Source organism: Schistocerca nitens, chromosome 9 (assembly GCF_023898315.1).
Source record: "Schistocerca nitens isolate TAMUIC-IGC-003100 chromosome 9, iqSchNite1.1, whole genome shotgun sequence".
Lineage (NCBI taxonomy): Eukaryota > Metazoa > Arthropoda > Insecta > Orthoptera > Acrididae > Schistocerca > Schistocerca nitens.
The window spans coordinates 401,330,183-401,342,721 of record NC_064622.1 but is presented as its reverse complement, the minus strand read 5'-3'; the positions used below and the strand labels follow the sequence as shown (position 1 = coordinate 401,342,721).

Below are 12,539 nucleotides of genomic sequence, written 5' to 3'. Positions count from 1 at the left end.
TGTTTGATGAAATCGCTGCTGTCATGGCAGAGAACGCTGCGCGCTATTCCCGATCGTCAGGCAGTGCACATGCTGTGTCATGACAATTGAACATCCCGTGGTCCACTGTACGGAGGGTGCTTCAAACCATTCTCAAATGTAATCCGTACAAGATCCATATCGAACAGCAGCTTGCACTGCAGGACGCACAACGACTTTCTCGCCGGTCGCAGGTTCGAATCCTGCCTCGGGCATGGATGTGTGTGATGTCCTTAGGTTAGTTAGGTTTACGTAGTTCTAAGTTCTAGGGGACTGATGACCTCAGATGTTAAGTCCCATAGTTCTCAGAGCCATTTGAACCATTTTTTTTTTTTTTACTTTCCCGCAAGGACTGAAGTTGACAAGGGCTGACCCTGCACTATCCTATGAATAGATGAAGCTCATTTTTCTATGACACACAGAATTGCCGATTTTGGGGATCTTCATCTCCAGTCACTGTGTGTGAAGTTCCTCTGTATGGTGAACGTGTCACCGTATGGTGTGGCTTTACGGCTACGTTCATCATTGGCCCGTTCTTTTTTCAACACGTTGGCGCTCAAGGACCAAAGACAGGCAGTGTGACTGGCCAGCGTTACTGCGATATGCTTTGCCGGCATGTTATACACGCCCTACAGGAGAGAGAAGCATTGAACTCGACAGTTTTCATGCAAGATGGGGCCTCACCGTACATCGCTCGTGAAGTTCACCTGCTTCTCCGAAACACATTTGGAAACGATCGAATTATTAGCCGATTGTTTCCAAATGCTTGGCTGGCACGATATATAGTGTGGGTGAAAACGACTATACAACTTTGGACCGATATAGAAAGTTATTGGGATAATTCACAGAGTTGGCAAGTGTGTCATTTTGTAGCAAACAACCTCAAGTTTCACATAAATGTGTACAGTGTCACCATTTGTGGTGCGGCAAACATTCGTGATGACTGGGTGTTGTGTGATGTCCTTAGGTTAGTTAGGTTTAAGTAGTTCTAAGTTGTAGGGGACTGATGACCATAGATGTTAAGTCCCATAGTGCTCAGAGCCATTTTTTTTGCGGCAAACATCCCGTTGGTGATCAATTTCTTCCCACACTCGTTGCAGCAAATCGGGCATAAATTGTGCAACAGCAGTGTAGATTCTATTTTTCAGATCGGCTAAATTGCTTGGTATGGGAGAAACATACTCCCAATCTATAATTAAACCCAAGAGAAAGAACTCCAGTGCTGTCAAGCCTGGGGAGCGAGGTGGCATGGCAATTGGCCCTTCGTGACCAATCCATGGGCCTGAGAAGTGATTATCGAGGAAACCTCGAACTTTCGTGAGGAAATGAGGTGGTACACCATCTTGCTGGTAGTAAACCATCCCCTCTCGGGCATCTCCGTCGATCTGTGGAATTAAAAAGTTTTCAAGCATATCCAGGTACACACTACCAATGACAGTTTTCTCAGTGAAGGAGACAGGGCCGTACTATGGTTTCAAGTGTAAACATATAAGCAGTACTCGTCAAACGTCTTTCGTGAAATGCGTCTTGCGAGACACACTCGCGTCGTTTCTTGTGGACTGCGGGTAAAGCTTTCCCTAACCTGTTCGACGTAATTATCAACACGCGGGCGACCTGGTGATGTATCAAGTGGCACTGAACAGCCTGTCTCAGCCAAGTTCTTGAGCCAAGAGTAAATTATAGGCCACCTTGGAGGTTCTTTGTCGTATTCCGTACGAAATTTACGCTGGACAGTTGTTGCAAAGTTCATTTCATGGTACCAAAGCACATAGCAGACACACTCCACACAAGTCAATGTAGGCATTTTAACTGTGCACTACGCTGGCGCTCCTGGTGGCGGTATAGGGTACTGATGCACTATATGAATCAAACTTGAGGTTGCTTGCTACAAAATGACACATTTAATACCGATTCTGCAAGTTGTTTCAATAAATTTCTATATTATTCCAAAGCTATAAATTTGACTCACCCTGTATAGGTATGTAGAAGGTATAGCCCGCGCGGGATATGGTGGCCGATGCGTAGTGACCAATTTTCGTCCAAAGTGCTAGACGAGCTCATTCATTTGTTCGGAAGGGGGGGCGGCAGATAGTGTCCGAAAGCTTTCGGCCGGTCGGCGACGACAGAATCGAGGCGCACGCCCTACAGTCTTTCTCAAACGATTTTACATAAGCTATTCGGTAAAAAAAACGATGTTTGCTTCGCTTATAGCTTTATATGTCAGGTTCATGGTGGCGTGTCCATAATTTCGTTAATGGTCATAGTTATTGTGATATTTACGTGGAAGTAAGACACTGCACGAAATTCGAAAAAGTTTGTGATGAAAAATAGAGGTCGCTATGATTTTGCTTTTGATGCACATTACGTAATATGTTGTAGCATACGAAATTTAGCTAACATATTGAATTTTTCTTTAGACGTGGCTGTATCTGTCACCAGTCTTGAGAAAACTGATCTGACGTAGCACACCCATTTCCGATCGTGCCTGCGATAAAGCCAAAGTGGAATATCTACAACATTCGTCATATTTCATATACAGTTTCAAATATCGAAATGATATTTTGGTAAATAATACGATGCATAGAGGAGAGTGTTTTGCGATATGGTTATTTTACAAAACTTCATTATCTACCGTGCTATTCCACCAACTATAAACATTTTCGATGAAAGAATGCAGTTTTTAAGGGCCATTAATAGCTGTTGAAACGAGAAATGGTTCAAATGGCTCTGAGCACTATGCGACTTAACTTCTGAGGGCATCAGTCGCCTAGAACTTAGAACTAATTAAACCTAACTAAGCTAAGGACATCACACACATCCATGCCCGAGGAAGGATTCGAACCTGCGACCGTAGCGGTCGTTCGGCTCCAGACTGTAGCGCCTAGAAACGAGAAATGCTATGGGTTTTGGGACAACATAAGTGAAGACATTACACGTTTATTTTGTACCGAGAATGTGCTTTTTCACAAGGTACTGACCTTACTTTTCCTCAGTTCCTCACTTAATAAACTTATTAGACCGATTTTTCATAATTCTTTTGCAACTGCGTCTGCACATGTTAGTGGGGTGAGACTATGTAAACTCCGCTGTGTTTTGGCAAAAGAAGCAAGTTTTAATATTGCAAGCAGAGAAATGTGTATGTTTTACTCAAAATTCGCCACTCATGATGTTTCTTTGGAACTTACAAATGGTTAACAAGCCAGGCGAAAAAAATCGCTGAATTCGGACAGAGATATATATATATATATATATATATATATATATATATATATATATATATATATATATATATATACGAAATTTAGCTAACATATGCACGGTGGCTCTGCGCCAGTCCACATACCCAAAGGTGTGTTGGTGAATGTCAGAGTACGGAGCAGCGAGTAAGTATGCAGACGTTTTCAGAGGTGCTGGTGGTGACTGTGTGTTGAAAATGGCTCAAAGAACACATACTGATGACGTTATGATGGGTAGAATACTAGGGCGACTGGAGGCTGGTCGAACACAACAGGTCGTAGCACGGGCCCTCCGTATGCCACATCTCAAGATTATGGCAACGATTCCAGCAGACAGGAAACGTGTCCAGGTGCTACAGAACGGGACGTCCACAGTTCGAATGGTTTAAATGGCTTTGAGCACTACGGAACTTAACATCTGAGATCTTAGAACCACTTAAACCTAACTAACCTAAGGACATCAGACACATCCATGCCTGAGGCAGGATTCGAACCGTAGCGGTCGCACGGTTCCAGACTTTAGCGCCTACAACCTCTCGGCCACACGGCCGGCCTGACATCCACAGTGTACAAAACCACAAGAAGACAGATATCTCACCATCAGTGCCCGCAGACAGCCACGAAGCACTGCAGGTAACCTTGCTCGGGACCTTACCGCAGCCACTGGAACAGCTGCCTCCAGACACACAATCTACAGACGACTGAGCACACATGGTTTATTTGCCCGGAGACCTGCAATTTGCATTCCACTGATCTCTGGTCACAGGAGAGCCCGTAAAGCCTGGTGTCAAGAACACAGTACATGGTCATTGGAACAGTGGTTATGTTCACGGACGAGTTCAGGTATAGTCTGGGTTTTCATCTGGCGTGAACCACGAACCAGATACCAACCCTTTAATGTCCTCTAAAGGGACCTGTATGGAGGTCGTGGTTTGATGGTGTAGGGTGGAACTATGATTGGTGCACGTACACCCCTGCGTGTCTTTGACAGAGGAACTGTAACAGGTCAGGTGTATCAGGACATAATTTTGCACCAGCATATCCACCTTTTCAGGGGTGCAGTGCGTCCCATCTTTCTAAACCTCATCGAGCACGTCTGGGATGCTCTCGATCGACGTATCGCTGCACGTCTTCAAACTCCTACGACACTTCAGGATATCCGACAGGCACTGGTGCAAGAATAGGAGGCTAGACCAAAGCAGCTGCTCGACCACCTGATCCAGAGTATGCCAACCCGTTGTGCGCCCTGTGTACGTGTGCATGGTGATCATACCCCATACTGATGTCGGGTACATGCTCAGGAAACAGTGGCGTTTTGTAGCACATGTGTTTCGGGACGGTTTTCTCAACTTATCACCAATACCGTGGACTTACAGATCTGTGTAGTGTGTGTTTCCTGTGTGCCTATGCTATTAGCGCCAGTTTTGTGTAGTGCCACGTTGTGTGGCACAACATTCTGCAATTATCCTTAATTTATGAGCATGAGTGTAGTTCTTTACACACACGAAGTGTTGAGGGCTATTGACAAGGGATTTCAAATTTATTCCGTATTTCTAGATTCCAAGAAGGCTTTGGACACTACCACGAAAGTGCCTTGCAATGGCCGGCCGGTGTGGCCGAGCGGTTCTAGGCGCTTCAGTCTGGAACCGCGCGACCGCTGCGGTCGCAGGTTCGAATCCTGCCTCGGGCATGGATGTGTGTGATGTCCTTAGGTTAGTTACGTTTAAGTAGTTCTAAGTTCTAGGGGACTGATGACCTCAGATGTTAAGTCCCATAGTGCTCAGAGCCATTTGAACCATTTGCCTTGCAATGAAATCGCATGCTCATGGAATATCGTCTCAGTTATGCGACTGGATTGGTAATGTCTTGTCGGAGAGGTCAAAGTTCGCCGTCATTGAGGGAAAGTCAGCGGCTAAAACAGAAGTGATTTCTGGCGTTCCGCAAGGTAGTATTATAGACCCTCTGCTGTTCCTTATCTATATAAACGATTTAGGAGATGATCTGAGCAGCAGTCTTAGGTTGTTTGCAGGTGATGCTGTCGTTTATCGTCTAGTAAAGTCATCAGAAGATCAAAACAAACTGCAAAACGATTTAGGAAAGATATCTATATAGCAGATGAAGAAGCTTGCACAGGATAGAGTAGCATGGAGAGCTGCATCAACCAGTCTCAGGACTGAAGACCACAACAACAACAACAACAACAACAACAATCTATATAGCGCGCAAATTGTCAACTGACCCTAAATAATGAAAAGTGCTAAAAGGAACCCGTTAGACTTGGGTCACACAATAAATCAGTGAAATATAAATGCCGTAAATTCAACTAAGTATCTAGGAATTGACTTACGAACAGCTTAAATTGGAAAGAACACACAGAAAATGTTATGGAGAAGGCAAACCGAAGACTGAGTGTTTTATTGACAGAGCACTTAGAAAATGTAACAGATCTACAAAAGGAAGTACCTACTCTACGCTTTGGAGTACTGCTGCGCTATGTGGAATCCTTACCAGAGAGAATTAACGGAGTACATCGAGAAAGTTCCAAGGAGGGCAGCAGGTTTTGTATTATCTTGAAATAGAGAGTGTCACTGACATGAACCATGATGTGAGATGGACATAATTAAAACAAATGCGTTTACCGTTGTGGCGGAATCGTCTCACGAAATTTCGATAGTCAGCTTTCTCCTCCGAATGCAAAACACATTATGTTGACGCCGACCTACGTAGGGGAAACGATCATCATAACAAAATAAGAGAAGTAAGAACTTGCACGAAAAGACATTGGTGTTCGTTTCTTCCGCACGCTTTCGATATTGGAAAAATAGAGAATTATTGTGAAGGTTCTTCGACGAACCCTCTACCAGACACGGAAGTGCGATTTGCAGAGTATCCATGTAGATGTAGAAGCTATACGTGTGGCATAGGAGTGGTATCTAAGTTACTAGTGTTGTTCCGTACTTTTTCGGCAAACAGTTAAGTTATTTAGTGACGGAAAACGCATTGACAACATTTAATTAACAATGGAAAGGAATTTTGTGAAGACTGATAGTGCAAACCTTGCGAAACTTGATACGTTCTTCAAAAACAACCCAGCATTTTATGTTCCGGAAATGAGAAATGTGAAAACTGCATTGCATGGCGATGGGACGGAAGCACTCTGACACAGCAATAAGTCGCAGAATTGTCTTAAAACTGAGGGAGTCTGGAACTGGATTATTTTGTTGAACCATGCTGAAAGCGTTTCCCAGGACAACTTGTGAAAGCGTGTGAAGTGAAAAATAGTGGAAACTTTTTGATTCAGAAGATAATCCTGATTGTTAATTGCTGTGGTTGTTTCCAGAACTGCTACTGTTTCCCAGATACCTCTTTTCTCAATTTTCAAAATTTCAAACAGCGTAATAGCTCTATAACATATGAAGGACCTTTAAGTATCTGTCATCCTACTACATACTTTACTGCTGCTGAAACGTTACGATTTAAAAGTGTTTAAGCAAAACTAACTTTCATTTTATCATAATGTCCTGGTCGTCTTACAGTTCCTCGTAGGTTCGAAACAATTTTCAATTTTTCTCCTTGTCAAAATAATCGAGCTTTACAACAGGTTCAGTGGAGGCAGTTGTAAGTGACAAATTGTTGCCTTCAGCGACTTGCTTGAGAAGAATAATTTGGTCGGCAATTATTAAACGGTTTTTCAGATTCTTCAAAAAAAGTGTTACATTAGGCACGAAACACAGTTTCGTAAACCATCCTTCTGGTTCATCTCAAATTGATGACGTGTAAAATGAAATTAATAAATGAAAATAGATTTTAAAAAGTAATATGATATAGATTTTAAAGTTATTACGTAACTGTAATACGAATAATATAAACTCACGAAGACAGTAGTAGTACTAAAAAAATGATGCTGCGAATGAGAATCAACCTAGCAAGAACTGTATCACAAGCCCAGAACGCTACCTATTATGCTACAAGGAACAACTTGTTCGTATTGAGTCTTTATTTACATCAAGATGAGCCTCAGAAAAATGAAAACACGCCGTAACCACTATCTCATTTGGATCTCTAAGAGTGAGTGGCAACTACTTTTTGCATCTTCCGATTCTTTGGAACTATCAAAACAATTTTGCAAGAGTTTTTATAGATGTATTTGTATAATGTGGTAGTACACACCATTTTAACACGTTTTCCGAAATGTAAATTCCATAACAAGACATCACTGTAAAGAAACTTTGCGGCAATAGGAGCAGCATGCTAGCCGGGGATGTCACAGGCATCACGTGACTCAAATGGAGCGTTTTAGCAACATTCCACATTATTTGAACTTCATTTTCGTTTTTTAAAATACTGTTATTAATGAAGAAAAAAGGCATGTTATGAGCATAAAACGACATAATTAGGTATTTAAGATGATTTTCAGAAAACAGTCAAATACCGTATTCTTTGTTGTTGCCGAACCTCTTACCTCGCAGCATGTACTTCATATAACGGATAAAGCATAATCAGATGGAGCGACATCCGGTGGATGTGGTGGGTGTGGTTCAACAATGAACACTAGTGATGTCAACTTTGCAGCCGTCGCATTGCTGGTGCTGGTCCGCACATTGTCGTGCTGGAAAGCATTCGTTTCACCTACTTACCCTGTCGCCTTTGCTGAGTCCTGCGTCTAAGTCGTGTAGGGTGTGACGGTACTCCCTACTATTGATACGTAGTTGTTCCTTGTGGGAGCTAGTCCATTACAACTATGCCACAAGTGTGCCAAAAGACGGAGATAATCGATTACCCGCGGAAGGAGCACCACGATATTTCTTGGGTCGGGGTCTGCCAGGATCCTTCCATTGCACGGATTCGTCTCTCTTCTCGGATTTATCGTAGTAACACCATGATTCGTCACCGTCACCAGCTTATCCAAAAAAAAAATCTGGCTCTTCATTCTTCATTTCCAGTAATGTACAGCAGACTTCAACTCCGTTCTCCTTCTGGCCCTGTATCAAGTCCCTTGGAACCCGTTATGCACACGCCTTTTTCTTGTCAAAATCGTTACGCATAATGGAGTGCTGGATTGAGCGGTTGAGACCTGTCTGCCATTCCAGTTCATCACAGGTTACAAGTCTAACAGTCATCAATTTAGACGCAATCTCAATGTTCCCTGGAGGTCACGATAAAGATGAACGACCAGTTCTCACATTCTAACTTGTAGATTTTCTTTCGCTAGTGAACTCAGCGATCCAGTTCCAGCCCTTTTGTGGAAGAGTTTGTTGATCACACGCTGCAGTTAAACGTTTATGAAAATTTGTTGTTTTGATTCCTTCCTTCCGCAGAAGCAAAGCCGTCCATCTTTATCCATGACACTCGCCTTCCATCTAGACCAGTGGTCGTCAAACGTTTTTGCTCAGGAGCCAATACTGACTTTGTGAGGCAACACCTAGCGCCGCATATGTACCGCATATGTTAATTGGCAACCTATGTAAACGAAAATGTTATGAGCCCCTAACATATAAGCTACAGTAAGGGCGCAGTAAGTTGGCTTCCGGCACCACAAACACTGGCACTTCGTGTCAACAGTTCACTGTTTCAGATTGCTCTCACCCTTAGCAACCGCGAAGTTCAGACACTGTAACTGCCTGACGAAGTGTTGTGTTATCTGTGTTGTCATATTATTAATTGATTAGCAACATTAATTGTGCTAATATTTAAATGCATTACGCAACAGGAAAGTCATTTTTCTTTTACCTGTGGCATTGTCTCACAACAACCTTAATTCAGTTTCCATACTCCTGACTAAAAATATGTACCGCATTTGAAGATGATCGTCTCCATAATGTGCACTCATAAATCATTATTACTTCTGTGTCAAAATTTATGTCGTAGTATCTGATTGGCACATGTAGCCCATGCCCGCGAGTTGTCAGTGCTGGAAGACAAACAACGAAACATTTCCCCTCTTATATCCTCTAATGCAGTGCTTCGCGACCCTTCTGAGACCATTATCCCTTAGTGAAATCTGATATTAGCCAATACCACCTTCAGCCGGCCGCTGTGGCCGAGCAGTTCTAGGCGCTTCAGTCCGGAACCGCGCTGCTGCTACGGTCGCAGGTTCGAATCCTGCCTCGGGCATGGATGTGTGTGATGTCCTTAGGATAGTTAGGTTTAAATAGTTTAGAGTCTAGGGGACTGTTGACCTCAGATGTTAAGTCCCATAGTGCATAGTGCTCACAGCCATTTGAACCATTTTTAGTACCACCTTCCCCCGTACCCCCCTCCCCCCCTGCCCACCATACCACCACCAACATCAACCATCAAACATAAGCACCTAACTAATCTTCTTTTGAACAGTTCCCTTTCTAAATGAAGAAAGATAAATGATACTTAGTGTTTGTAGATGCTTCATTAAACCATGAATTAATGAGACAATGAAACAATAGGTACTTCGTATTTCTAACACCGCATTTTTTATAGAACGATGAAGCAAATGTCAATGAACCGCGATTGCTACCTACAACTCCGTCTCGGTAAAGAAAGCTAACTATGCACATTGAGGGTAGACACTTGTTATAAAAGAATGCTTGCTGTCCATTACTTCTCCCTCATTTAAAATCAGTCAAATTGAAATGCAGACACTAAACTTGTTGCTGGAAAATCACTTGATTGGTGGACTCCTTACTTCTCAATTGGCAGAAATTTCGACAACTTCAGGCTGTGAATGCTTTCTGTCTGTAGACTGCCGCTATTATTATTATTATTATTATTATTATTATTATTATTATATATTTTGTAGGCCCTACACCAGTGGAGTAGCCATTATGTAGCTACTGTTGTGTTGTGCTGCCAATTAGTTCGTTTATTGTTGCGGAGTGAATAATGAAGCAGTTTATAGTCTATTATGGGAACTGTCAACAACGCAGAAAAGCCATGTTAATTAGATATTTAAGTATATGTGATGTATAAGTCTCCGTTTTACTGTCGTAGATGAATGGTAAGAAGTGTATATCTAAGAGGATAGACTCTGTGAGAAAAATTTTGTTCATAAATTCGTTTCACAAGCTGTAATCTCCATCACATTGTGACACACCTTAATGTTAGTATTTAAAAATGTATTTTTGGTAACTTATGTAATCAGTATTCAAGTCTCACGGATTAGAGATAACATAAATAGCTTTTAAAGGTAATTCAGTTTCATGACCGAAACTGAACACTTCTGTTGTATCTCTCAGAAATTTTCGTTTTACCTCTCAGGAAGTAACTATCCTCATTTTGGGAATCATTGTTCTATCCCCCCAGTGGCCGCTCTACTTACCCCCATGTCTCTGAGATACACCAACAACTTTTATTAGCTCATGCCCGAATTAACGTATGTCAATTATAATTCAATACATCTTGTAATACTATTACCTCTGTAAATATATTTATTTGTTACTGAGGAGAAAAACTTCACTATTAAGAAGCTCTTAACGTTATTTCACGATTTTGGTTTCGGCTGTTACTTGCTAGATGCACATTACTGTATCAAAAAATACTGCTGTGAACAGCGGGCCGCACGAGTACATGATTCAGGGAGCAGTTTGATGACTACTGATCTAGTACATTGCCTTCTCTCCTGTCCTTTCACTATATACAGTGCTCACATCTGCATTATAGCGTCTGCGTGATGTACCAGAATCAGTTCGTCATACGCGAGGACGTACCCGTAGTTTGAGAGGTACTTGTGAAACAAGAAAATTGAAAATCATTTCTGGACGTCCCTCGTAGTACGAGAGAAAGTCTCGCTTTTTGAATTTTCATCGTGAAAGGCGGGGAATATCGATGGAGTGATTACGCAAAAATAAACTTGTCCTTCCGCTCAGCGCGTGCTCGAAGGCGGTGATGTTATCCGTCTGTTCCTATCTCATAGCTTCCCCGTCCCCTTCTCGCGCTCGTAATCTGCTGTGATCGAAGCATCGCTTGTGCAACGCCACGCTATATTAGTCTATATTAGCGCACCGTTTGGCACCTGCCAGCAACAACTGCTCTGTCAGTCACACGTCTTCCGCCTCTCCACAGCCATGCCTTCGTTCGCACCTACTGTGAAGCTCAACAACGGGAGGAGCATGCCGGCTTTCGGACTCGGCACCTGGCAGGTAAACATTTAAAAAGGAGCACTCTCTGAAAGATTTAGAAGTGTCAATCAAATTATTTAGGGACCATAGCAGGAACAAACTGCCCACAGCAACAACGTTAGCCTACGGTCGCAGGTTCGAATCCTACCTCGGGCATGGATGTGTGTGACGTCCTTAGGTTAGTTAGGTTTAAGAAGTTCTAAGTTCTAGGGAACTGATGACCTCAGATGTTAACTCCCATAATGCTCAGAGCCATTTGAACCTACAGTTCATACGATATGAAATTGAACATAACATGACTGCAGGCTACGGCTATTCGAGTCTGTAACTGGGCAACACTATTTCTTTCAGTCGTTTCGGCTATGTCGTTCTGACATTTTTTCTCTTTGTAGGGTCTTTCGTTTTCTGTCTTGTCTGACTCAGGTTTCTGTGCTTTGCCGGTTCTACCAGTGAACTCACGAACCGTGAGGTATTGTTAGCAGCAGGTGTAGGCATTGTACAACAATACGTATAAACCAAAAACACAACAAAAGACCGTGCCAAGTACAGTGTTGGAACAGTATGCATTCAAAACAGGGTTCAGTCGTCTCTGAATGTACCGGGTGATAAAAAAGCCAGTATAAATTTGAAAACTGAATAAATAATGGAATAATGTAGATAGAGAGGTACGAATTGACACACATGCTTGGGATGACATGGGGTTTTATTAGAACCAAAAAAAAAAAAAAAATACAAAAGTTCAAAAGGTGTCCGATAGATGGCGCTTCATCTGATCAGAATAGCAATAATTAGCATAACGAAGTAAGACAAAGCCAAGATGATGTTCTTTACAGGAAATGCTCAATATGTCCACCATCATTCCTCAACAATAGCTGTAGTCGAGGAATAATGTTGTGAACAGCACTGTAAAGCATGTCCGGAGTTATGGTGAGGCATTGGCGTCGGATGTTGTCTTTCAGCATCCCTAGAGATATAGGTCGATCACGATATACTTGAGACTTCAGGTAACCCCAAAGCCAATAATCGCATGGACTGAGGTCTGAGGACCTGGGAGGCCAAGCATGACGAAAGTGGCGGCTGAGCACACGATCATCACCAAACGACGTGCGCAAGAGATCTTTCACGCGCCATCCTGCATAAACATCGTACGTTCCAGCAGGTGTTTATCAGCGAGGCTGGCGATGATGCGATT

At 42.6% G+C, this 12,539-nt stretch overlaps 1 protein-coding gene across 1 annotated transcript in view; it reads left to right on the top strand.

Moving 5' to 3' along the window:
• The first annotated feature begins 11,209 nt into the window (after positions 1 to 11,209).
• Positions 11,210 to 12,539, top strand: part of LOC126204405 (aldo-keto reductase family 1 member B1-like) — a 74,553-nt gene continuing 73,223 nt past the window's right edge. The window contains exon 1 of the mRNA XM_049938783.1: positions 11,210 to 11,368. Within this exon, the coding sequence (XP_049794740.1) occupies positions 11,294 to 11,368 (75 nt within the window). The 5' untranslated portion in view covers positions 11,210 to 11,293. The remainder of the gene's footprint in view (positions 11,369 to 12,539) is intronic.